Below are 25,056 nucleotides of genomic sequence, written 5' to 3'. Positions count from 1 at the left end.
TGAGGCAGGGTTTGTGGGGAGAGAGCTCCAACCGAATGCCTGATTCTGCAGCTGCTCTGCTTGTTGTTTTCGAGATTGGAGAGATAAGGCAGATGACTTACTCCGGCATTAATGCTCAGTCGCAGGCACTGGCGGCAGGGAAAGTAACAGGGGGAACCCGTTGCAACCAAGGGGAATTCTCTTATACCTCTGACTGGAAGATGGATTCGTGGATTCTTAGATTTCCAGGCCAGAAAGGACCATCGTGATCATCCAGAGCGACCCCTCGTATAGCTCAGGCCACAGAGCTGCAGCCAGCCATTCCTACAGCTGGTCTCATAAGCCAAGGCCCTATTTTTATTTTTATTATTTATGTCAGAGTCTAGGAGCCTCAGTCACGGATCAGGACCCCACTGCGCTCGGTGCTGTTCAAACACAGAACAAAAAGACAGCCCGGTGCCAACTTCCCTGCTGGTTTTGCTTTTCCATTTTCATTTTGCAAAAGTACTTGCAAATGCTTTAGGCCAATAGAGATGTTTCCCAACAACAAGGAGCACAGAATTCACCACTGACCATCTACCCAGAAATGACAGCGACCCAGCCAGTGGACTAATTGCCCAGGGACTCCAGGGCTTGCCGTGAGCACTGACAGCCCTGCCCCTCCCTGTGCCTGAGTTTCCCCATCTGTAAAATGGGGAGAATGATACTTTCTCCTCCTTCATACAGCAGCTTGAGATCTCCAGAGAAATGCTACATCAGTGCTTAGGATTAGTACTGAGCGGTGCAATCAGGTGTGAAAGTCCACCCCAAGGGAGACCCCCAAAGAGTCCACTGAGCTCTGCTGCTAGAAAGAAACTAGAGCACAGTTCTCATCAACCTGGCCACAGGAAAGGCTCCCTGTTAGCTAACTGGGCAGCCGGTCCGGCTGGTTTAATCTCTCCTGCTGTAACACGCAGGGCACACGCTGCAAGCTGCTCCGTGGGAGAGAATTCACTAATTAGTTCAATGCATTCCACTCTTGTGTAGCAAACACAGCAGCCGTCCCTGCACGAATCAACCCAGCTTCCCCTATGCACACTCAGCACACGTCTGCTCCTCTGAAGAGTCTCTCAGTCTGGGTTCTAGCTGCCTTCATTCAAACTAGCCTCTGTCCCTGGGATGCAACTGACTTTCCAAGGAACTGCCATGCCTAATGTGGCCCTGGGCTGGCAATTTGAACCTGCTCTGGGGGCAGGGATCTGTGCATCCTAATCCAGTTGTAGGATCGGGGCTTACGGTTTAATTTTAGGAATTGCTAAAAAGGCGTTTGGGGAAATTAGGACCAGGAAGAAAAGACTCAGGGATTCTCTCTCTCTCTTAACAACGTGGCCCCTTGAAGAACGCCCTGGAAAGGCAGCGATTCCAACAGTTCCCCAGATCATCCCCCAGCTAAACCAGCGTCAGTCTTCACCACTCAGGCCTGGGGGCGTTTCTAATTTACTCCTGGGCCCGAGGGTTTTTCAGAACATGTATGCACGACCCCCGCTGGAATCTAGGGGGAGCGCTGCTGACATAGAGGTGACAGAGGCGGCCTTCTCGCTCGGCCGGCGGTGGAAAGCCAGCCAGGTAGCTAAGAAAACACTGAGATCGGCTCTGCGTGCATCACCCAAAGCCACGGCCTACATCAGCACTGCTACTGTGTTATTACAGTGACGATTGCGCATTCATCACGAGCTCCCGGCACCATTTATCTCAGCGCCTTACGAATGCGTTAGGCCAACAGAGATGCGCGTCTCAAAAGCAAGGAGCACAGAACTCACCATTGACCATCTACCCAGAAAGGAGGGAGACCCAGCCAGCAGGCTAATTGCCCAGGGACTCCAATTAACAAATGATCTGAGCAAAGGTCTGCATTTGGCACCTGTCTTACTATATATACAACCCTTATACCTGAGAACATGGGCTGTGTTCCCACGCGTGCCACCAACTCACCGTGCCCCTCCCTGCACCCACCCAGACTCAAACGCCATGAAGGCAGAGGCATCAAATGTCCATGAAACGTCTGTCGGGGTTGTCCGTCATCCGCCATGGGCAGAGAGAGCTCCTCTCTCGGAATCCAGGCTGACCTTCTCTGATACTCTGCCAGGCTGCAAACAGCCACGGTGAACCAAATGCAATGGCTGGGACCCCAGTTAGTCTGCAGTCACTGAACCTGACTCTCCTCTCCCTCTGGGGTAAATCAGGAATAACTCCGTCCAAGTCAATGGAGGGGCACCAGCGTAAAATTGACATGAGACGAGAACCAGGCCTGGAAATCCATGGGGCCAGGTTGGGCCACCCTCCCACAGGTTGACTAGCTTCCCTGGAAATCCATGGGGTGACTTGCAGTGCTACGTCCTGCATTCTGTGCACCAATAGCACCCGGTGCTGCAATACCTGCCCCTCTCCGACGGGGAATCCCTCGCCGCCCGCTGCTGACTTGTTGCCTGGATCCCCCTTCCGAGTGATTGGAATTCTGCAATGTTACTATTTTGGGAGCATCACTGAGAAGCAAGAGGAGGTACTCAAGGTTTGGTGACCCTCACCAGCTTCCCTACCCAGAGAAGATGGTCAGGAGGGAAGGCAAGGAGAAGTCAAACCAATATTCCAGAGAACACCAGCTGTTCAAGAGGTCACTAGATGTTCCAGCCTCCCGGCAGTGGGGACCAGCCACCCAGCAAGTGCTGGGACAGAAGGTGTCAGTAGGACCGTGGGGGTGGGGGTGGGAAAGGATCAGACCCACCCCCACATCTGTCACCTCTCTGCTCCTCCTCCCTAAAGACTCCCACTGCGGGAGCTGGTTTGCTGTCCTTGCCCCAGAGCCTAGTGCAAAGCGAGTGACTGCGGGAAGGGATCTGTATATGCCATGGCAGCCTGGTATGGAGCAGCGTGCCAGCCAGGGTCTCTCCAAGCCCAGCAGGTGCTGGGAGCCCTTCATTGTTCACACAGTTAGTACTCGGCCATGAGGTAAAGGCCGAGCAGCTTTAGTTATGTTGCAACAGTTTGGTTTGCTTTTTAATCACTGTTCTCCTTTGCAATTATTTCTTAATTAACACACACAAAGCGATTAGCTGTAATACTGCATTATACAACTCCCCCTCCCTGTTTAACTTTCCAGTAATCAACTCAGAGCAGACACCCACCAAAAAAATTAATAAGAAAACAAAAAGGGAAAATTCACGATAGCAAATAAATCAGGGTTTTTTCTGTTATATTTTTTAATGTAGTGTGAAAAAAATGACTGAGGGGTTGTTTTATCAGTGAAAACCCAGACAAGTTTAAGATTTCTGTCTTCATTAATTTTGTGGGTGCCAATGTTCTTGAGTTGAAGCACCTGGGATGTAAACATATCAAATTTAAACTTTACATTTTTATCACTTTAAAACTTTCAAATTGATTTACTTCAAAACTGGCCTGATGTTTAGATCTTGAGAGAGCTACAGAAAAAGACACGTTTGAGGTTTCTAACTGTGCTAGTGTGGGCATAGGCAAGTTCAAAAGTTGGTCTCTACCTTGCAATCTGAGTCATGCAGGCAAATCCCTGCACTCATGAGGAACCTCAAGATTCAGTCCTCACCGCCGTGTTCTCTCCCCCTGCATCTTATGAGCCAGCTCCTCAGCTGGTGTAGCTCAATGGAGGTGGACTTCAATGGAGCTACCCAATTTAAATCAGGTGAGGCTTCACTCTACATCTCCCAACACAATCTCTTATCACATCACTCCCACACACACATTTCCTTTATTCACCAACATCAATTCCCCATTTCCTCCAGCTCTCCCACAACTTCCTCTGCACCTGGCTCCTCTCTGATCCACACCGCCGGGAACACGTTCTCCATTCCAGCCTGCCCACCATTCACTCACATCCCTCACAGCAATGATATTAATAATAAACAAACCCTAGTCCTGGCTTCCCCAGGGCATCCTGTCCCCCTGGAGACTCGTGGACATAAACTGCAAGATCTTGGGGGCTGGGGCTGTCTGGTTTGTGTCACGCACATTGTCAGCACCTAACAATTAATTATATTACTATAGGAGCTGAAAACATAACAGGAACTGACCTGGGTTGCAGGTATTACAATACAATATGCTCATTACATGATCTCCCCACCCTTTCCCAGATCCACACACACACACCCTCCTTTGTTTAGTCTCTGCCCTGGCTGTGCTGTGTCTGATTTAGATGATTCGCTGCTTGGGGCAGGGATACTGTCTTTTTATTTCCCTATAGAGAGCTGCATACCCCCTGAATGACACTGGCAGACCACGCCAGGATATCAAGAATGCCCTGTTCCACAAGGCAGCTGTGTGCAGCTGCTGGAATTTATACTTGCAATGCTTCCCAAATGCTTCGCATCATGCCATCGTCCCAGCCTGCCGTGGGATGTGGTATTTTGCTGTCATTTCTTTAGGGGTATTTATGCGCAGCTCCGCTGGGCGTGTCTGGCGGAGGCGCTGCTAGGAACTACATTGGTGTTTTGTTCTCTCCTGTTCCATCTACCCCCATTTTTTAAAAAAATTGTGCTGCTCAAGAAGGGAAATGGTGCCTGGTAGCTAGTAAAGGAGCGCAGACCTCACAGCTGGCCCGTGGAGACAGTTATCTGATCAGTCCACATATGTTTTCCACTGCCGGGCAGGAAGATGACTGCACCGTCTACACCACCTCTCAGCATCACAGAGAGATCTGCCCAGGACAACTCTGATTGCATCAGCAAACTCCAGCCCGGTTGGCACGGTCCCTGGGATTTTAGACAGCTGTCAGCATTAGCCCAACCCTGAACCCATGGAAGCCAAGGGTAAAACTCCCATTGACTTCAGCAAGGGCAGGGGTTCAGCCAACACAGAGTGCCTTGGAAAAGCCCATCCTTCATGCTGCAGCCCTTTATGCAGCAGACACGGTTGTTGCACTCCAGGTGGTACACGGGGATTTGGGAGAAGCACTAGGCATAGCCCTCCATACCGAACAGACGTCTCACACCCTCTGCGTGTCCATCCCCTAATCTCAAGAGCACAGACCATAGAAGTGACAGAGTGTAGGTGGAGAACAGGCAGCAGATGCGGCATGATGCTAAAGGAGCACTCACCAATCTATTAGAATTCTTTGAGGGTGTCAACCATGTGGACAAAGGCAATCCAGGGGATATAGTGTACTTAGACTGGCAGAAAGCCTTTGACAAGGTCCCACACCAAAGGCTCTTAAGCAAAGTAAACGGTCACGGGATAAGAGGGAAAGTCCTATCATGGATCAGTAACTGGTTAAAAGATAGGAGACAAAGGGTAGGAATAAATACCGGTAGTTACTATTCACTAGCGGCATTCCCCACGGATCTGTACTGGGGCCAGTGCTGTTCAACATATTCAGAGAATGCCCCACAGCAGGACTGGGCAGGATCGATGCCTCTTCCGAAGCTCTGCTCCCAGGCCCGAGTGCTCAGCGCAGGCTGGTAGCTCGCAGGCTCTGTTGGGAGGCTGCCTTTCCCGCTCGCTTTGGAAAGGACCTGACACATGGCAGCGCCTTCATTCTGGGGCTGGGCTGGGGGAAACTGGGGTAGAAACAGGAGCCTTTCCGCCATGTGCTACACTCTGGGTTGTTGTAATGGGACAGTGAACACCTTTCTCCGCAGGCTCCTCTGCTGCCCCTCTCAACTCCCCACCAGCCCTTCTGGCATTGCTGGGCGGGAAGGTGGGTGTATTGGCAGGAGGCCGAGCGGCGCCGGGTGCGTCAGCAGCAGGGACACCCGTCATGCAGAGGAGACTTAAATGCACCCAGCTGACTTTTATACACAACAGTCCACGAAGCTCAGTTTGCTGTTCGCAAAGCACTTGGAGAGAAACCCCCGGTTCTGTTCCCATGTCCCAGCTGGAATTCAGTGAGTCCCTGCCAGGACCAAGCCCAGCATCCCCATCCATAAATCTTCCTGATACTCCTCATGGCCCATCCAATTCAACCCCGGGGGCTGGTGTGGAACCCTCCCATAGTGCACCCAAAGGGATGTGCCCAGAGGGCCTGAACAGACCAACCCTCAGGAGGCAGGAGCTACCCAGCTGACTGGAGTAGTCGATCCTGGCTTCTTGCTGTCTCTTTTCAGCCGTGTGGGCAGGGGCGGCTCCAGGCCCCAGCACGCCAAGCGCGTGCTTAGGGCGGCATGCTGCGGGGGGGACGCTCTGCCGGTCGCCGGGAGGGCGGCAGGCGGCTCCGGTGGACCTCCCGCAGGCTTGGGGTGGCGAAATGGCTGGAGCCGCCCCTGCTTGTGGGATGGCAGGAATCTCTGGCTGGGTCTGAGTCACAGCAAATAGCGTTGGTGGCTAGTGAATGCCCAAGCCTGGCTTTCTCCTTTAATCTCCACCTTGCATTCGGGGCGTCTCCATTTCACTAACCCAAACGCTAACCTCTTGCTGTTTCCATTTCTGGCTCTAGCAGATAGACTCACACGGCTCCTCGTGGTGTTTTAATTTGTCTCCTGACTTACCCAAACTCCCTTAGGGGTCAGCTCTCTGTCAGCAGCCATCCGCCACTACAGGAAGGCACCCAGGGGCGAATGCTCTCCTCAGCTAGCCCTGCGCAGCTGGTTTGTCGCTCACTCCCTATGACTCACACATGGGGAGAGAGATTCAGTCACTAAGTGGCTGGCTTTGTGTGTGTGTGAGAGTGATATCGCCCTCTAGTGGCCACACCCACAAAGGATAAATGACCTAATAATGCCACTACGGAGGAGAGCTCCTTCAGCTCAGGCAGTAGCAGCCTGTATTTTGCAACTGAACGATCTGTGCTCTACCTGTTTCTTTCGGAGGCCCCCCAACAAGCTATAAAAGCTCCATGGACCCCTTGTGCCACAACTGGTTTTCTGCCTATAAAAGCGAGGGCCGGCATTCGGGGGCAGCAAGCAGGCAATTGCCTGGGTCCCGCGAGCCTACATTGCTCAGGCTTCGGCCCCAGGCGGTGGGGCTTTCTGTCCTGGGCCCCAGCGAGTCTAACACTGGCCCTGCTTGGTGGCCCCCCAAAACCCGCTCGCAGCCCCCCAGGGGTCCCAGACCCCTGCTTGAGAACCACGGCTCTACACCCAGCACTGTGTGTGTGCACCTGATATATGGCGTCATTGTGTCTGCCTAGAACACCGCTTTGTAACAATGCCTTTGTCCTGTGTGAACTTAAAGCAGCTTGGACATGTCTCTCGCTCTCCCTAAGGAAGGATTTTGCTATATGGGCCTCTGTGTTTTAACATTTCCTTCACTCACACTGTATTGTAACCTCAACAGCACAACATTTCACACTAGCCCTTCCTCAGCAAACTCCACCCCCCTCCGATGAGCCAGGCTGGCCTGGCCTGCCCTGCTTCCTATTTATACTGACCTGCGGCCCAGGCCACACCCCTGTTGTGGTGAACACCTGCAGCAAGTCCAGGCTCAGGCAGCTGTTAACTCTTTGCTGCCCCTGCCTTACAACTGGTCTCCAGCGTTTTCCACAGCGTGCCCAGACCCGCCAAGTCTCCCGGCCACAAAGAGCCGCTCCCTGGTTCAGCTCAGTCACCAGCCCTGTTATTCCAGGGCTCAGCCTGCCCTGGCCCCTGGGGACAGTGCTGACAAAGTCTGGGGGAGATTTTCTATCCCCCTGAACCAAAGCCAGGAGTAACCCTTGCCAAACAAGAGGGAGGGATTTGACAGCCAGCCTTAAGATTAGAGATGCATTTGGCTCCGGATCCAGATCTCCCAGAGGTTCGGGTGTTCTGAGCCGGGGCTTTGCTTTGTCCCACTGCAGAGTTAGCAATCAAGGGATAAAGGATTTGGAGCTGGATTTTCAGGGCTGCGGGAGCACATTGCACTATGGCTATTTTCTGCTTCCTAGGGTCCATGGGAAGCCGAGCACAAGTTAGAGCCACCCCAAAGCCAATCTAACCTACCCCACAATACCAGCAGTGTAAAGGTGGCTTAACCCCCTGCCCTCTGGTCCTGCCCCATGGAGTAACTGAGAATCCAGGGGGAGATTTTTACAGTCACAAAGGGCCTGTACTGCCCCTGTATTTAATCCAGGCCACGCTCTGACTGTGTCTCTGGGCCCTGACGTCATTACAGGAGAGGGAAGCAGGGCCAGACACGCTCAGCTCCACGCCCCTGTGCCGAAAGCTTCCCCGTTCAGCGGAGCTGTAAAAGGGAGATGTGATCCCAGCCGCCTGGGGACGTCAGCCTCCCGGGACAGCAAGTCAGTGACTCATTTCATAAAAAGACATTGTGTTGCCCATGGCATCCAGGTGGCTATTCTGTTTTATGGGCTTTAGCCACCAGGGCAGGGTTCTGATCCGCAGCACAGACCTTGCGGCGTAACAGGGCTGTTCTTTTCTGACTTTCAGCTGTCGAGGCTGCATATGGTTTCTGGGAAGGTGCGTTCCTTTCTTCCCCTCCAGTTCTTAAGTGCAACTGGCTGCTCTGATGCTTTATGATTATTTACAGAGGTGTCGCTCCTAGGAACGCTAGTCGTGGGCCAGACCCCCATTGTGCTAGGTGCTGTACAAAGAGTACAAAATGGCCATCCCTGCCCCAAGAGCCTCCAGCCCAAGTCTGAGACACCAGATGGACACAGACTGGGGTGGGAGCCCCAGGACACAATGAGACCATATTAGTCAGCAAGATAGGCCACGCTGTGTAGGCACTGTGCTGGCCCGCTGCACAAGGGTGAGCAAAGACTGCGGCTGGCTGGCCTGGCTGGCAGGTGCTAGCAGAGCACCTCTCAGGGATAGGGTGACCACACGTCCCATTGTGGCCAGGACAGTCCCTTTTTTAAGCCCTGTCCCGGCCATCCCAACTTTTTTTTTATTTTTTATTTTTTTTGGCAGAAGAGGGCATTTGCCCCGTTTTCTCTTGCCAAGTTGATCAGTTGGCAAGAGCAAAAGGGACAAATACCCATTTTTGACAAAAGGGGGGTGTGACGCGGAGGAATGTGCGGGGGGGGGAAGGGCCATGCCAGCCCTACGCAGCGGGGGAGGCAGGGCTGGGGGTGGGGGAGAGACAGGTTTCAGCACCCAGCAACAGCCTTGCCGGGGGGGAGGGGGCACACAGGCGAGTGCCTGGGGGGTGCCCCGTTTTCCCTTTGGGAATATGGTCACCCTACCACCCAGGGAGCACATTACACCTGCACTCCATCGACGGCACCGTTCATTTCCCCGGGCAGTGCGAGGTGTTAGCTTGGATTTATAAAACCCTTTGTGGTTTTTTTCTCCTACACACCTGAGCGACCCGGAGCCCAGGTTCTGATCTCAGTTACCCTGGTTTACATTGACTTATGCGGTTTACACTAGGTATGGACCTTAACTCTTTATTCCCGGGTGTTTAGAGGTTTCAGCAAAGCCCACTTGGCCTTCTGAGACATTGACGATCAGTGTTAACTCTGCCTTAATGGAGGGCAGAGAGTAGACAGACAGGTAGAGCCCAGTTCTGATCACATATTGCTAACAACATCTATCAGCCCATCGGTAGCATTAATGCAAATGTCCCTTCACAGCACAATAAATCCCACGTTTTTCATTCCCCCTTAGCTGCGTCAGGACATACAGCCCTGAGCAGACACTGGGCTCGTGTCGAAACAAAAACAAGTTTGTCCCAGTTCAGGCAAATCAAGCCATGTGTTGCCACTTGCGAATACACCCCTGCTTCTATCCGCAGACATGTTTAATCTCACTGGGCAGATCTAGCTGACGGTGGGAAGTGAATATTTGCTGAGATCGTCATGCCCAGCACCTCGCACAACCGTCGCTGGCCTGCAACGTCAATCCATAGGAATTAAGCATCAGGAATAATTACGAGCTGGGTGGGATAAAAGTGCTGATGCAACCCTCTGATCTATCAGCAACCCCATCAGTGTGTTTGTAACACACCTACCCAGATGTGTTATCTTTGGCCGTACTCTGCTTTACCACTACTAGGGCGCATGGGAAACAACCCTGTTGTCCTGTAGTTCACAACGGATATGGGCCTGTCTGCACCTCGGTGAAGTCGATACTGACCAGTCCTCTGTTAGCATGAACCAATATCTCCCCTTGCAAACAGAGGGGACTGCAATGGAAGGAATGGACACCACATCTGGGCTGTGTTGCCTTCTCTGCTACTGACTCACTGAGAGGCTGTGGGCAAGCCACTTATGTTCACCCTGCCTCAGTTTCCTTACCCATTAAATAGCTAGACAAACACTCCTCTACTCCTAGGGGTGTTGCAAGGCTTAATTCATTAATTAACAGGTGCAAAGCGCCCGGCGCGCCTCAGATGAAAGGGGCTGGTGAAGGGCAGGTTATTAGTTATTAGCATTGTGCAAGTGATGGGAAGATTCAAATGCAGGCAGGACGCCAAGCGGGTGATCTGAAGCCCGGGTTTTGGAACCCGCAGGTCCTCCCCATCAGGTTCGGCTTGCACGCTTGGGCCCCCGTTCTGCAGACACTTGGGCACACGCCGAGCGTTGTGTGTGCGCGAGTGGTCCCATCGTGCGTGTAAAATTGAGCAGGGGTCCGCGCGGGGGATTGCGGCCTTAGGGACTAGCTTGCAGAGCCGTGTTCTGGAACCACAGGTCCGATTGTTATAAACCAGGGTGTTGGCTTTTGCAACAGACAGGCCGGAAACAAAAGCTCAGATGCTGCAGAATCAGGTCCTGCCAGAGGGGCTGGATAAATATCCCTACAGGCTGGCTCTGGTGGGAGAGGAGGGGAGTTGTGACACCCCTGCTTTAAAGCCCACCTTTCAGAATAACCACCCTCTTTCTCTGAATGTGTCCACAGCTATGGGGAGCACGTCCAGCATTTCAAGGTACTCCGAGAAAGGAATGGCAAATATTTCCTCTGGGAAGAAAAGTTCAACTCCTTGAACGAACTGGTGGATTTCTACAGAACCACGACCATCGCCAAAAAGCAACAGATCTTCCTGAGAGACGACGACCAGAACCATGAGGTACAGGGCTGTTCGGCTGCCCACACAGGTCACGCCAGGAGGGTTGCGAAAGAAGGAGAGGGCAGTGCCCAGCCCAGCATGCCCACTGCTCACCAGCAAAATCACAAGGCAAGGCCCCAGTGCAGCCACTTCACAATACGCGTGGTATACCCGGCACAGGCTGTTAGAATTCTTTGAGGGTGTCAACCAACATGTGGACAAGGGCAATCCAGGGGATACAGTGCACTTGGACTGTCAGAAAACCTTTGACAAGGTCCCACACCAAAGGCTCTTGTGCAGAGTAAGGAGTCATGGGATAAAAGGGAAGGTCCTCTCATGGATCAGTAACTGGTTAAAAGACAGGAAACCAAAGGTAGGAATACATGGTCAGTTTTCACAGTAAACAGTGGGCTTCACCCAAGGATCTATTCTGGGACCAGTGCTGGTCAAGGTATTCATAAATGATCTGGAAAAGGGGGTAAACAGTGAGGTGGCAAAGTTTACACACAATACAAAATTACTCAAGATAGTTAAGTCCAAAGCTGACCGTGAAGAGTTACAAAGGGATCTCACAAAACTGGGTGAGTGGGCAACAAAATGGCAGATGAAATTCAATATTGATAAACGCAAAAGTAATGCACATTGGAGAACAGAATCCCAACTAGCCATACAAAAGGATGGGATCTAAGTTAGCTGTTACCACTCAAGAAAGTCACTGTGGCTAGTTCTCTGAAAACATCTGCTCAATGTGCAGCGGCAGTCAAAAAAGCGAACAATGTTAAGAACCATTAGGAAAAGGGTAGAAAATAAAACAGACAATATCCTAATGCCACCGTATAAATCCATGGTACGCCCCCACCTTGAATGCTGTGTGCAGTTCTGGTCACCCCATCTCAAAAATAATATATTGGAATTGGGAAAAGTACAGAGAAGGGCAGCAAAAGTGATCAGGGGTACGGAACAGTTTCCAATGAGGAGAGATTAGAAAGACTAGGACCGTTCATTTTAGAAAAGAGACGACTAAGCGGGGATATGATAGAGGTCTATAAAATCATGGAGAAAGTGAATGAGGGAGTGTTATTTACCCCGTCACGTAACACAAGAACCAGGATTTACTCGATGAAATGAATAGGCAGCAGGTTGAAAACAAACAAAAGGAAGTATTTCTTCACACAACGCACAGCCAACCTGTAGAACCCGTTGCCACGGGGTGCTGTGAAGGCCAAATGTGTAACTGGGTTCAAAAAAGCATTAGGTATGTTCATGGAGGATAGGTCCAGCTGTGGCTATCAGCGGTGCAAACCCGAGCTCTGAGTGTCCCTAAGCCTCTGACTGCCAGAAGCTGGGAATGGGCGACAAGGGATGGATCACTCAATAATCGCCCTGTTCTGTTCATTCCCTCTGAAGCATCTGCCACCAACCACCGGGCTAGATGGACCATTGGTCTGACCCAGTGTGGCCATTCTTGTGTCTATGTTCTAGTTACTCAGGCTGAACCCATTGCTGGGGGAGGGGTTCCTGCCTCTCTCTCCTCCCCCAGCTCTAGGTGAGACCTTTGCATGCTGCCAGGTTTGCAGAGCCCTGGGTGTTCTGCCAATCTCTCTCCTGCCACCCAGCTGCAAAGCCTGGCTCTGGGCCCGCAGCTTGTGTTGTGAAGCCAATCGCAGGAGCGCGGTGCAGCCCGAGACATGCAGAGCTCTCCTTAAACGTGCTGATGGCAGAGAAATAGAAAACAAAGCAAACGGGAGAGGAAGCCTGAATTCGGTGTATCTGAACACCGCTAGCTGACGGCTAATGCCCAGCACACCACTCAGGGCTGGGGTGGGAACCGGCAATATACTCAGTCCACCACCAACCAGAACAGCGCTGGTCCTAGGTCCACTTTTATCGGGCACAGGTAGCTCTGCTTCCGGGGGCACGACTTGCTTTTGCCTCTGAAGGGGCAGATGCCCCGCGAGGGTTTCTAGGTGGCCGTTCGGATAAAGCAAGGCCCCGGGCCGGTAAGGAAATGCGATGAAAGTCGATGGATTGTAAGTGGGCAGCTAACGTTGCAGGGATCCAGAGCCAGGGCGAGCAGATCGGAACAGCCGGATATCGGGGACCGTTCGGCTCGGGGCGCAGACTTTGCAGATTTTCAGTAAATCAGCCCGAATCTTTGGCTTCTGAAGAGTTCTGCGGATTTACCCCAGCTGAGGCTAGGACCCACGTTGTCAGTCGGGGGAAGGAGGTGATGGTGGGTCATGGACACGTCCGTGTTTGTACTCATCAGCCAGGGCATGGTCCCTTTAGCAAAAGCTTCCAGACGCCCACCTCCACCCTTGCCCATTCCTTGCCAGGAGGCTCCCAGTGTCCCGTGTCAGCAGTTGAGGGCAGAGGGGGGGAGCAGCATTTGCCTGTGCAGCTTTGATGCCTCCTCTGTCTTTCCCTCCTGACTCCTCTCTCGCTTGGTTTCACTGCAGGTGAAGAAGCCGAAGTTCGTCCAGGCTCAGTTTGACTTCTCCTCCCACGATCCGTCCCAGCTGGCCTTCTACCGAGGGGACATCATCGAGGTGCTGGACTGCCCCGACCCCAACTGGTGGAGAGGGAAGATCTGTGGGCGAATCGGCCTGTTTCCACGGAACTACGTCCACCCCATTCACATGTGACCTGCTAGCCAGGGTCTGCCTGGACGCCAGAGCTCCCTGGCTGCCCATTACAAGATAAACTGCAATCCCCTTCACCTGATGCCACAGAGCTTTTAGGGGACAAGTTACCAGAGCACCAAGGACCTTTCCTAGGCTTAAAGCCAGACTTGGGATGCTGCGCTGGACAGACCTGAACCTCTGGGAGCTGTGTGCCCCGGTGAAGCCCCCTGCGCTGCAGAAGCAGCCTGCGCTAGGCATTTGCACATGGGGTTTTCAGTGCGGCGAAGAGGAGGCGATTTACTCAGCCCAGCGCATAAAAAGGACGCGACCAGAGTGAACTTAACGGGGCTCCTAGCAATCCTGATCGCGCCATCACTTTGCTTACGTGGTGTATCCCTTCCTGGTCGTCCTCTGTCTAGCTGCACTGCAAGCCCTTTGGGGCAGGGACCTTTGTCTCACACCTTCCTGCTAAGTGCCAAGCACGCAATAAACCATCCTAATCCCACTCACTGAGCCTGCTCTCTGAGGGCGAGGCGCGGGGAGCCTGGCTTTTCCCAGCTCCGGGGCTTGCGAGCAGCCAGGTGACCTGGCCACCCCAGGCAGCTGTCGAGCCAAGAGGATTAAGAATAACCCTTCCAACAAGTATTTCCTTTGACTGGCCTCCTCCTTCTAGAATCAGCCCCTTGCCCTTCCCAGATCTCAGGCAGGCAGGCCCAGGGCCAGGGGCTTTCCCGTGGGGTTTCTCATACAGAGCACACTGACCTCTGTAGGTGCCACCATGCCCAACCAGCCCCAAACCTGCCCCTTGTCCACACCTCCACTCCACTCTGGAGCACCAGGGCCCTGCAGGCAGCTGTCCCGTCCCCCTTGGCGGGTCCCTGGGCATTCTCCCTCCATCCTGCCCTCCCTGCGTCCTGAAACTGCGGGGAGTTTTACTTCTACTCTCACAGCTGCCATTTCAGGAGACGTATCTTTGAACGTGGGCATCTCTCCCGTCTTTCTCAGCCTGGAGCCGCGAGGACCTGCTTGGACGCTCTCTGCACTGGAGTTATCCTGAGCCATCAGCACGAGTGCAATCCACAGTGATTAACGAGGAGGCCATGGGAGGGGACCGCACATTCCTGGCACCTTTAATAGGGCTTCACAAAACGATCAAAGAGGCCGTGCGTCTTTTACTGCACCTGGTTACGAGCTGACTCTGACGCGCTGCCAGCTGGGTTCCACCGCTCACCCAGGGTGGATAGATTTAATTCATTGTTTATGCAAATATCTCTCTGTCCCACCCAGTGCTGGTGTCGTCCCATTATCAAGAGATGGCTACGTTCTGGGCCAGATCCCACCTTGCCAGAGCAGGTGTGATGCAGCTGAAGTCAGTGGAGTTACGCCCTCACGCCAGGTGTGGATTCGGCCCAGTGATTAGAAACGGCTTGGATTGTGTGTTGGGCGGGCGGGGAGGCTGTTTTGGCCACCTTTAAAAGCCAGCGTCACCCTTGGGAATCCTGCCAAGTCAAACTCCAAGTGGGAAGGGAGGCTGGCTCCCTGAGAAGAACTGGGGTATTTAAAAAGCAAAGACTGGTGAAACCTGTTAGAGAAGGGGCTCAGAGGGGGAAGAGGCCCTTTTTGTTCTCTTCCAACTCACCACAAGCTGGGAGCTCAGGGAGATGCTATTAATGGTCTAAACTGAAGGCCGTGGCCTGAACAAAGCATATAGCACCGTAGACTCCTCAGCGATAAGAGGAATTTGTAACACGTGCTACTTCTATACTCACCTGAGCCTCAGGGAAAAGTGGACACAACAGTGGCCAGCAAACTAAGCTGAAGAAAGATAAGGGCTCAACCTGGAAATACTCGCCTAAGAAACATATGATGAATCTATGGAACTCACTGCTGCAGGATGTCATTCAGGCAAATGGTTTAACTCAGGGGCTCTGAAACTAGGGGCTGTGATCCCTCAGGGGGTTGCGAGGTTATAACATGGGGGGGTCACAAGCTGTCAGCCTCCACCCTAAACCCTGCTTTGCCTCCAGCATTTATAATGGTGTTAAATATATTAAAAGGTGTTTTTAATTTATAATGGGGGGGTCGCACTCAGAGACTTGCTGTGTGAAAGGGGTCACCAGTACAAAAGTTTGAGAACCGCTGGTTTAACTGGCTTCAAAAGAGGATTAGCCACTTCTGTGTATAAGCAAAATGTTTTGTAGCTAGGCTCAGAGCTTCCAAGGGTCATCCTAAGTCCAAGTGTTTCAGAGCACCACCGAAATGTCACCCCACGGGCACAGGTTGGATCAGTCAGGTGCATTATGGGGGATCATCTTCTGAGGCGTCAGGCCGTGGTCAATGCTGGCAGCAGGGGGCACCAGACAAAGGTCCTCGTCAGGTTGGCAATTTTATGTTTGTCCGAACTCAGGCTGAACACTGGCAGTAATGCCTTGGTCTTTCACTTGCTGATCGATTGAAACCCAGAGGGTAGCCTGGGACTAAAAGGCCACTTCATTCGTGGGCACTTAAGTTAAAGGCTCCTGAACTAAGCCTTGGCTGAAGAAGGCTTGAGGCAGGCCTCCTTAGCAACCAAGCGTGGGCCACAGAAAGCATCTGAGCCAAACCTGCGGGCTGCCTTGGCTTGTCAGCTGCACTGACGTCGTGACGGCACCGAGCTTCTGAGCCACAGGACTCCAGACACCGCATCGTGCTACAGTGTGAAATATCATCTACTTCCCCCCTCCCCTCCAATTGGCTCCAAGCCTGGCTAGACTAAATTCCACGAGATCAGTCTGAACCCAGAATACTCAGTGGGCTCCTCGTTAATATCCGGGGTGCATCAGGGTGTCACGTTCTGACTACACCGTCGGGGGAAGGAGAGGCCAGCCATGGTGTCATCAGCTCTTTCTAGCTTCTATTTCCAAACTACTATTCAATCAGTTTGATTTTTCATATATATATATATAGCTTGTTTCCTGAGGTCATTAAAGAAAGTAAAGCAGATCTCTCTCTCCACAGAGACAATGAGACCAGGTTAATGGTGACGTGGCTGGCAAATGAAACGAATCTCACCAATGTACCATGGTTCAATATCACCATGTTTCAGATATGACCATCTTCTGTTAGCCTGTGTCATATCCAGGGAAATCGGGTATGCACGCACACACCAGCTACTTCTGCAATGACATCATCCCATTAGGCCAGAGCTCATTGGCTAATATTGCTTCACTCCCCAGAAGTACAGCCTCCAGAAAGGCAGCGCTTGCAGGACTGATGGAACCCCCCCGCCAGATTTCAGTGCTGGAGCCGCACAGTTCAATAATTCAGTGATTGTTTGCAAGCAACCAAGCAGATGGCATCGCCACGGGGTGCCCCCAGGGGATGGTCAGGCAGATGTAATTTCTAGCTGCAAACTGTATTTTAATTCCAAGAAAATAAAAAGTTATTCTGAAGTAACACAAGGGAGGTGGGTATACACAGAACCTGCCGTGAGGCTGGTTTCCATTTCCAATTTTAGGAGGGCCATCCGGAGCTAGAAATACAGGTTACACAGATTCGCCAGGGCTGACATAACAGTCTACTGTGTGCATAAGAGAGCTGCAGGCCAGCTTTGTCCAAAGCTACTGCCCCATGCAATGTCTTTGCCCATTGTACCATAAGCTTCTTTAGAGTCAGGGGCTCAGATCTTAGATGCTATTCAATGAAGAAACCAAAAGTGTACAAGACTGGAAAAGCCAAGTTCTGTTTCGGAGCCCAGGGATGGCCCTGGGATGGACAGAACTCACACGCAGGGTATGCACGCTGCTCCCAGGCAGCTCTGTCAATGCACCTCAGTCCTGACCTGCAGCCCCTCTGCTTTTCCAGCTCTTGATCTTCCACAAATCTCTCCTCTCCCCCAAGCTGAAACACCCCCAAGCTGAAACACCCCCAGCTATTCACCTCCTGGGCCCCTCCCGAGCACCGCCTGCCCCTGCCGTGCGGAACCGGGGAGACCATCCGACACGTTTCACCAAAGAGCTATGGCGAGCTGTAACTCACAGCTCGGGGGGTGGAAAGACAGGCCGTAGGGACCTGTTGTGCCAACCCTGGTACTCCAACCTTCTGGCCACGAAAAACTTTGGGACAAGTTAAGCTGATGCAAAACCCTCCAATGCCCAGAATGGAGGGGGAGAGGAAGGGGGAATTAATCACACAACGGTCTCTTTCCACCTTCCCCTCACCCCATCCCTCCCCACTACACCTTCCTCCCCTCCTCCCACCCCCTGGCCCTGCTCCCGATCATCTCCCCCACACCACCTGGCTGCAGTAGTGTTAAGCGAAATAGGCATAGCAGAAGACATTGACACACAGCAGGATGACAGCATTGATGCAGCAGATCCTAGCCCAGAAGGGGGCCTCTGTGATGTCCCTCAGAGCCTTTGCTGGGGGTCCCTCAGTCTTTGCCCCCTGGGGACTGCAGAATAAATCCATGCAGGGGCAGATCCCTGGCGCCTCCTCCTGGGAATCTGTCACAGATGGAGAGAGACTATGAGGGGGACAGAGTCATGGGGACCACCTGCCCTGCACGCTTCACAAGGGCCAGGGTTGGCCAAAGAGAGCTGTGCCTGAGGATGTGCAGAGCAAGAGGGTCCGTGGGGGGCAGGGCCAAGGAGCCTGATCCCAGAACAAAGACCCCCAGCACCCTGATCCCTCCCCGGCTCCTCCCCAACCCTGGGAGCTGGGATTGGAACTCAGGACCCTTCTGTGCTCAGAACACGCCCCAGGCCACAGCAGATTTCCAGGTCTAAAGGCAAGTCTGCAGCTGGGATTCGCGGGTCGAGGAGACATCCCCGCCGTAGCTAGGAGCGAACTAGCATGCTAGAGTATAGCCCCTCCCACCACTCACACACCCACGTGCCCAAGCACGCTCAGATCTACATCCAGTACGTCTCCTTGAGGTGGGAATGACACCCCCAGCTCAAAGCGCAGACCACCCCTTCGTCGTTGGGTTCTCAGTCCTAGCGTTGGGTCCATCCCAAGCCCTGGCTGGGCAATATCAAATCACACGCACCCTCCTTTCCTCTCCTGGGTGAGTGGGTCCCTGCTGATGCGCTGGCCATGGAGCTCTCGGGAGGCAGGCGCCCCCGGGGAATGGTCCACCAGGTGAGGTTCTTTATCTGGAACGCAGAGCGGGAAGCTTAGAGAGGCCAGAGCAGGAGAGTGGCACAGCAAGAGATGGGCCGAGTACCCACCCTCTGCCGGGCCCCTTTCCAGTGTCTCAAGTTGGGCATCTGAAAACGGAGGTTCCCAGCGTCACCAGCTGCTATGGCAAACTGGCTCTGGAGTCTGAGGCCTGATTCTCCTGCCCCTCAGTGGAGCCACCCTCAATTCCCCCCAGGGTGGGAGGAGGCCATGCCTGAGGTCACGTGGCCTGTATTATCTGAGCACAAAGACAGTGCCCTCCCGCGGTGCGGCCACCCTGCGATCCCTCGGCCTGGCCTGGCAGCACTCGCCCTCCCGGCACGGCCCCCTCCCATGGGGGTTTGATCCCTCAGCGCCAGGGCCCCGCACTGGGTGCTGCCATGGTAACCCGAAGAATCAGCTTGTTGTGGGGGGTGTCCAGATCCGGGGAGCGAATGCAGCAGTGTCTGGGAAGCACCGTCTCACATCACCCCAGGGTGGGGACTGGAGGAGCCCAGTTATTCCTCAGCAAAGAGCCTGTGGTGAAGGACAACAGGAACATCCCGTGCCCGGGGACATGCCCAGCCCCCAAGGTGGGAGGTCACCCAATGACCTCCCCATGCTGCTCTACCCGGCCAGCGTCTCTGCAGAGACTCCCCCTAAACACCTGCCAGATTCGAACCCCGGTCTGAACTTTCCAGGCCGGATCCTCAGCTGGGTGTAAATCAGGGTCATTCCACCCCCTTCAGTGGAACTACACGGAGGTGACACCAGCTGAGGCTCTGGCCAGGGCCTGCGTGGGTCAGCGCAGCCAGCGTGAGCTCGGCCAGCGGCCAGCAAGCAGGAGGGTTACTGGCCGTGCTCGCAGCTGGGGCAGGTCCTTGTGCCCCCTGCACCCCAAACTCCTGCATGCTGCCTGGCTCCCCATGCTCTGACACCCACCACCAGCTCCCTGGCCCCAGACTAGGACCACGGGGAAGTCCAGACCCAGAGCCCATCTCCATGGCCGGAGCCTCTCTCTACGATGGGCTGAGCCCAAATGCCACTGGACCGGGGGAGGGGGGGAATTTCCACGTGCGTGTGGGCCCCTCCCCCCCCCGTAGCGTGTTCTGGGTGTGAGCTCATCACCCTTCCCTGCTCCGAAGCCCCATCCCCGCTTTCACGTGACATAACATCAACCAGGCATATGGCAACGCGAACAAGCGGAACACAGCGGGTCGGTCTGCTGTCAGGCTGCCTTCCGGCTGACAAAGAAAAACAGCCCAGCCACAGCAAATGGGGACCAGACCTCAGCCCTGAGCAGCCATGCATGGGTGGAGCAGAGAGGACATTGACGGCGGTTCCCCAGAGACAGCTATTCTGTGCCTCTTGCTGGAGGGTTTGGATAGGTCTCCCTGGCTCTTAGCTCTGCGATCACTGCCCTTGTTCCCATCCGGAGAAGTAGCCGGAGAAGAGAGAGAGCTGCCTTTCGCTAGCCACATACGCCTGCCCCAAGGAGACACGTCCCTTGCTGGACATGAGGGCTTCCCTGCACGAAGGAAGGATCCGCGTGCGTGGGTGCACGTAGTGGGTGGATCTGAATGCCACAGCAGTGACTGTGCTCGACACGTAACAGCCCCACTGCACTCCTTTGCGTGGCTACCAAACCGCAATCCCGGTCCAATAGCGGAAGCTGAGCTCAGGGCTGCTTTACCTGTACGTTTGCCCACGGGCTGTGGCTTAGGACTTTTGCTGCCAGCCACGTGCCCCTCGGCATCAGAGCTTCGCGGAGGGAGGGTGTGGGCTGTGTGTTTTCACTACAGGGGCAAGTGGAAATAGGAGACACCTCCTGCCTCGGGGCTGATGTGGCCACCTGGTACCCTCACCAGACTCCAACAACATCCGGCCTGGCCTGTGCAGGGGGCTGTGAGGAGGGGCGGCCACCATGGCCTCTTGGCAGCAGGGAAGGAAACAAGGGGCAGCTCAAACGTCAGCCCTGCCCCCCGTCGCCCCCTTTGCAGTCAAACTGAACAGCTGATCACTTGATCTTCACTGGGGCCATGCAACCCGACCAGGGCGACTTTACCCACCTGCGACTCGGCGGGAGGCCTGCTCAGCAAGCTGATCCCCACCACGGCGCCGGCAGTCAGAGCACAGAGGAGGATGGCAAAGTGGAGGTAGTGAACGTCCTTCACGAGGGAGGGGCGCTCGTCCGGGACGCCACAGCGGGGCGAAGGATACGCAAACTCCAGCCCCATCCTGGCCAGGCCTAGTGCCAGCCCCAACATCAGGCCCCAGAAAGCTCCCTGCAAAACAAAGATGTTCAGGGTGACGGCGCCTCTCCTGGAAGGTCTCGCCCGGCGGGAATCCATCATGTCCATAGGGCGGGTGAGGGCTGAAGAATGCACCTCTCTGCTGAACTCCTTTCCTGGCTCGCCTTTGTCAGTGAGCGCATCCTAATGTGGCCGCAGCCTGGGTGACCAGCCCAGGTCTTGTGGTTAAGGCCCTGGGGTGGGACTCAGGAGTTCTAGGTTCAAATCCCTGCTGTGTCATAGACTTCCTGTGTGATAAGTTGCTTTCTGCATAGCCGGAGGTGCAGCTCAGGTTCCTGTACACACGTTAGCTTTGATCGAACTAGTGCATTAAAATTAGCAGTGTAGCCACATGGGTCAGCTGACAGAGTGCAAGCCTGGGTTACCACTCCAGTTGCTACACTGCTATTTTTAGTGCACTATCTTGACCAAAGCTCGCCCAGGCTCGTCTACCCAAGCTCAAAATTATACCTCCAGCCGCAGCGCAGAGATATCTCCTCTCTTGCAGGTGCCCGTCTGTAAAATGAAGACAATGTCTCTTACTGTGCACGTACAGCCCCTAGCACCACGGGACCCGAATTGTAGTTAGGAGTTACAGTAGAGCCTCAGAGTTACGAACACCAGAGTTACGAACTGACCAGTCGACCACACGCCTCATTTGGAACTGGAAGTACATACTCAGGCAGAAGCCAAGACAAAAAAAAAAAAAGAAGCATATCCAGTGCAGTACTGTGTTAAATGTAAACTACTAAAAAAATGAAGGGAAAGTTTAAAACAAAGATTTGACAAGGTGAGGAAACTGTTTCTGTTTCCTCACCTTTAAATTGAGATGGTTAAAAGCAGCATTTTCCGTCTGCAGAGTAAAGTTTCAAAGCTGCATTAAGTCAATGTTCAGTTGTAAATTTTTGAAAGAAAGTTTTGTTCAGCATTATGAACAACCTCCCTTCCCGAGGTGTTCGTAACTCCGAGGTTCTCCTGTACTGTAATACAAATGTTATTCTCTGACCAGCCACAAGACAGCGCTGCACAGGTTCTGCCATTGGCTGGGTTCTTTCTTTCCAGGATGCTAACTAAAGAGAATGTAACAAACATGTATTTATGAAGTGGAAAGTCCCTCGTGTCCCAGTCTGCTGTTTGCTAGCACAGTTGCCTGACAGTTACTGTTTTCTGTGACACTGAGCTTAAAACTTCCCAGGCTACAGTCGGGCAGCGTTGCATGTCAACACCTGGGCTGTGCTCACATGTCAGCTACACATGACCCACCCACCAGTTCCTTGGGGAACCACCGGCTCGCTCTGGTCTCAAACGCAGGCAAGCGCGATTTCTGCTCTTCTTTGAGGGACTGGGACTCGGTTCCTCAAACAAGACTCTTCAGAAATCCCTGACGGTGCCAGGGGCTAGAACCGGCCAGCCAGAACTGGACTGGCCACATCCTCATGGGTGAGCCTGACCCCTGAAACCCTTGGCGTTGTCCTACCGAAGAAGCAACCAATGATCTTCAAGTCCTCAGGAGCGTAAGGCTCATGGGGCTGATCCTTGGCCTGATGATACTCGAGGTGCTCCTCCACTTTCTAGTGGCCCTTTTACCACTAAGGTAAAACTGGGAGGTCCCACTTGGTGGGAGGGTCATGGGACATTTCACGGGCACTCAGCTAAGACAACAGCATGGTGAGACTTTGCTACAACCCACAAATCAATGTAGGGCACGTGACTAGCCCAACGCCCTGCAGGAAGGCTGAGGTCCCAAGGCTATCTGCACCCCTCTGTTTATTCCAGGGAAGTCTTGGTGCCCCTAAGGAGAGACCCAACAATAGAGGCGTTTCCACCTCAGCTGAGACCCCCTGGGCCATCCAAACCAATCCTCTGCTTCCAGCAGTTACCAGCACCTGATTCTTCAGAGTTCTCTTAGAATTCAGGGGCCAGCTGTGCAATGCTGTGTATGGGCAAAAGGCTCCTCCCAGGAATTGTACTGCCCCCTGCTGGCCATGTGCCAGCACGGGGAGTCCCAATGTGGAGCCGGTGCAGAAATGCAGCAAATGGATTTGCCCGTGTGACCTCGAACAGGGTCTGACCCCAGCACGCACTGGAATAACAGTGGTGAGCCATGGCAACTGGAATCGCATCAGCTAAGACGGGCCAGTGCTCTACAGGAGACGCTCTAGCTCAGAGGCTTTCAACCTGTGGTCCGAGGACCGTTGGGGATCGAAGATTTCCAAAGGGGGCTGCACCTCTATTCAAAATGGTTCAGAGGGCTGCAAATGAAAAAAGGTTGCAAAGCCCAGCTGCAGCTCCACCAGAAGCAGTGGGGCCAATGCAGGAATCAGCAGGGGAGGTTGTCTGGCCCGTGATATGCAGGGGGGGTCAGATTAGATGATCGCAATGGTCTCTTCCAGCTGTAACATGTAGGTGTTAAAGACCCCCCCACACCCACGAAATGGCAGAGAGCTTACCTGCTCGTTGGCTCGTCTCCAGAAAACTGCCAGGCCGAACACAGCCGTCATGGGCGGGGCGAGGCAGCTGGTCACAGACTGGATGTAGATGTACAGCTGGCCGCTGTTGGAGCTCTGCAGGATGGGGATCCAGACCACGCTGATGGCGACCAGAACCACCGTGACTATCCTGCAAGAGGCAGCAACGCCGCGTGTGAAGAAACAGACGTTCCGTCAGCTGCAGAGAGGAGGACGGGCTATCCCCAGCGGGTGGCATGTAATGTAGCACACGCCTGAGGGAATGCACGTGTGACGCCTGCCCGGTGCATGCAATATACACAAGGGACAGGCAGGAGTTGTCTATGGTGCCCACATCATAGGGTTTAAAGCCAGAAGGGACCAGTCCAGGTGCCCACCCAGCCCAAGTAAGAACGGCCCAGGGCGCTCGGGCAGCTGTGGGGAGCCATGGACCCTCCACCTGGCCAGGGTCGGGGGTCTGAGAGCAGCCCCCGGGCTGTGTCCCCGCCTCCCAGTCCCCCGACCAGGGCAGGTGGAGGGTCTGCAGCCCCCCACAGCTGCCCACACAGATCTTACTCCAACCCAACTCCAGCTTCTGGCTAGCCCAAGGGGCGGGGCCTCAGGGAAGGGCGGGGCCATGGAGGGGGCGGGGCCTCGTGCCCCTCCATTAGGAAGAATCCGTGGCCCCAGATCAGTCGCTCACACACCGGGGTAGACACACACTGAAATTCAAAGCATAGGGCCAGCCTGGCCTTTACTGATTACAGACACTGGAGTGGACTGTGGCTTTCTCCTCGGGTGACCAGATGTCCCGATTTTGGGGTCTTTTTCTTATATAGGATCCTATTACCCCCCACCCACGTCCCGATTTTTCACATTTGCTGTCTGGTCACCCTACTTTCTCCAGTGCCAGGTATCTCAGTTGCTACTGGAAGGATCAGTGGATTGTACTGCAGCCCTTCTGTGCTGGGTGCGGCTGGCACAGCCCAGGCAAACCATTCGAAATGCCAGGCCCGGGCACCAAGGTTCCCAGTGTCTCGCTGGGAGCGGCGCGGCCTTCGTGGTACTCCCAGGTGCCTGCTGGCGCTGAGGTTCAGGGCTGGGACCCCTGCAGGGGAATGCAGAGCATGGAGCCATGCCCCTAAGCCACAGAGCCAGACATGGAGAAAAGACCCTCAGAGTTCATTTTATTCTTGCCTCTCACTGAAATAATAGGGGGCGTTGGCACCGGAGGCGAAGCGGCCTGCTGGCTCAAGTCGGGCATGCCTAGGGCTGCAGTTGTTTCATTTCTGAGTCCCAGCTCCATCGGCGCCTCTCTGCTCCTGGGAGACACCCTGCTCCCCCACTGCGCCTGGCAGACTCGCAACTACAACTCCTTGGCGATCGCAGCTGCGGGCTGGACACCGGCCACTCCTGAGGCTCCCCTGCTTTCCTGGCTACCCGGCTGCTACATGTCCCCAGCCTGCCGGGGTGGCTGCGTGCTAGGCCCAGGTTCCTGGGCCTAACAACTAACCCTGCCCTGAGCCCAATCCCTTTGCAGGAATAGGGCACTACAACTCACTCAATCCATACAGTGTTGTGTGCTCCAAGGGGCACTGAACACTAACCTGGAGCGGATCCAATGTCAGACTGCATCAGAGTCTGTCTAAACAC

The 25,056-nt window shown here is 54.0% G+C and overlaps 2 protein-coding genes across 3 annotated transcripts in view; one reads left to right on the top strand and one right to left on the bottom strand.

Annotated features, from left to right (window-relative positions):
* LOC123344713 (GRB2 related adaptor protein) overlaps window positions 1-17,057 on the top strand; it is a 37,588-nt gene extending 20,531 nt beyond the window's left edge. Inside the window, exons 4-5 of one of the 2 annotated variants that reach the window (XM_044981178.1) lie at window positions 10,755-11,031; window positions 13,362-17,057. In XM_044981178.1, coding sequence (XP_044837113.1) covers window positions 10,755-11,031; window positions 13,362-13,547 — 463 coding nt within the window. In that variant the 3' untranslated portion in view covers window positions 13,548-17,057. The remainder of the gene's footprint in view (window positions 1-10,754; window positions 11,032-13,361) is intronic. The other variant, XM_044981179.1, reaches the window with a different exon arrangement.
* Window positions 17,058-17,796: 739 nt separating this feature from the next.
* Window positions 17,797-25,056, bottom strand: part of SLC5A10 (solute carrier family 5 member 10) — an 84,662-nt gene continuing 77,402 nt past the window's right edge. The window contains exons 12-15 of the mRNA XM_044980511.1: window positions 23,407-23,575; window positions 20,735-20,950; window positions 18,556-18,661; window positions 17,797-18,010 (exon numbers count right to left, since the gene is read on the bottom strand). Of these exons, the coding sequence (XP_044836446.1) occupies window positions 17,817-18,010; window positions 18,556-18,661; window positions 20,735-20,950; window positions 23,407-23,575 (685 nt within the window). The 3' untranslated portion in view covers window positions 17,797-17,816. The remainder of the gene's footprint in view (window positions 18,011-18,555; window positions 18,662-20,734; window positions 20,951-23,406; window positions 23,576-25,056) is intronic.

This window comes from Mauremys mutica, chromosome 11, assembly GCF_020497125.1.
Source record: "Mauremys mutica isolate MM-2020 ecotype Southern chromosome 11, ASM2049712v1, whole genome shotgun sequence".
In the NCBI taxonomy this organism is placed as follows: domain Eukaryota; kingdom Metazoa; phylum Chordata; order Testudines; family Geoemydidae; genus Mauremys; species Mauremys mutica.
The sequence above is the reverse complement of the archived record's forward strand: the minus strand, read 5'-3'. Positions and strand labels throughout refer to the sequence as shown.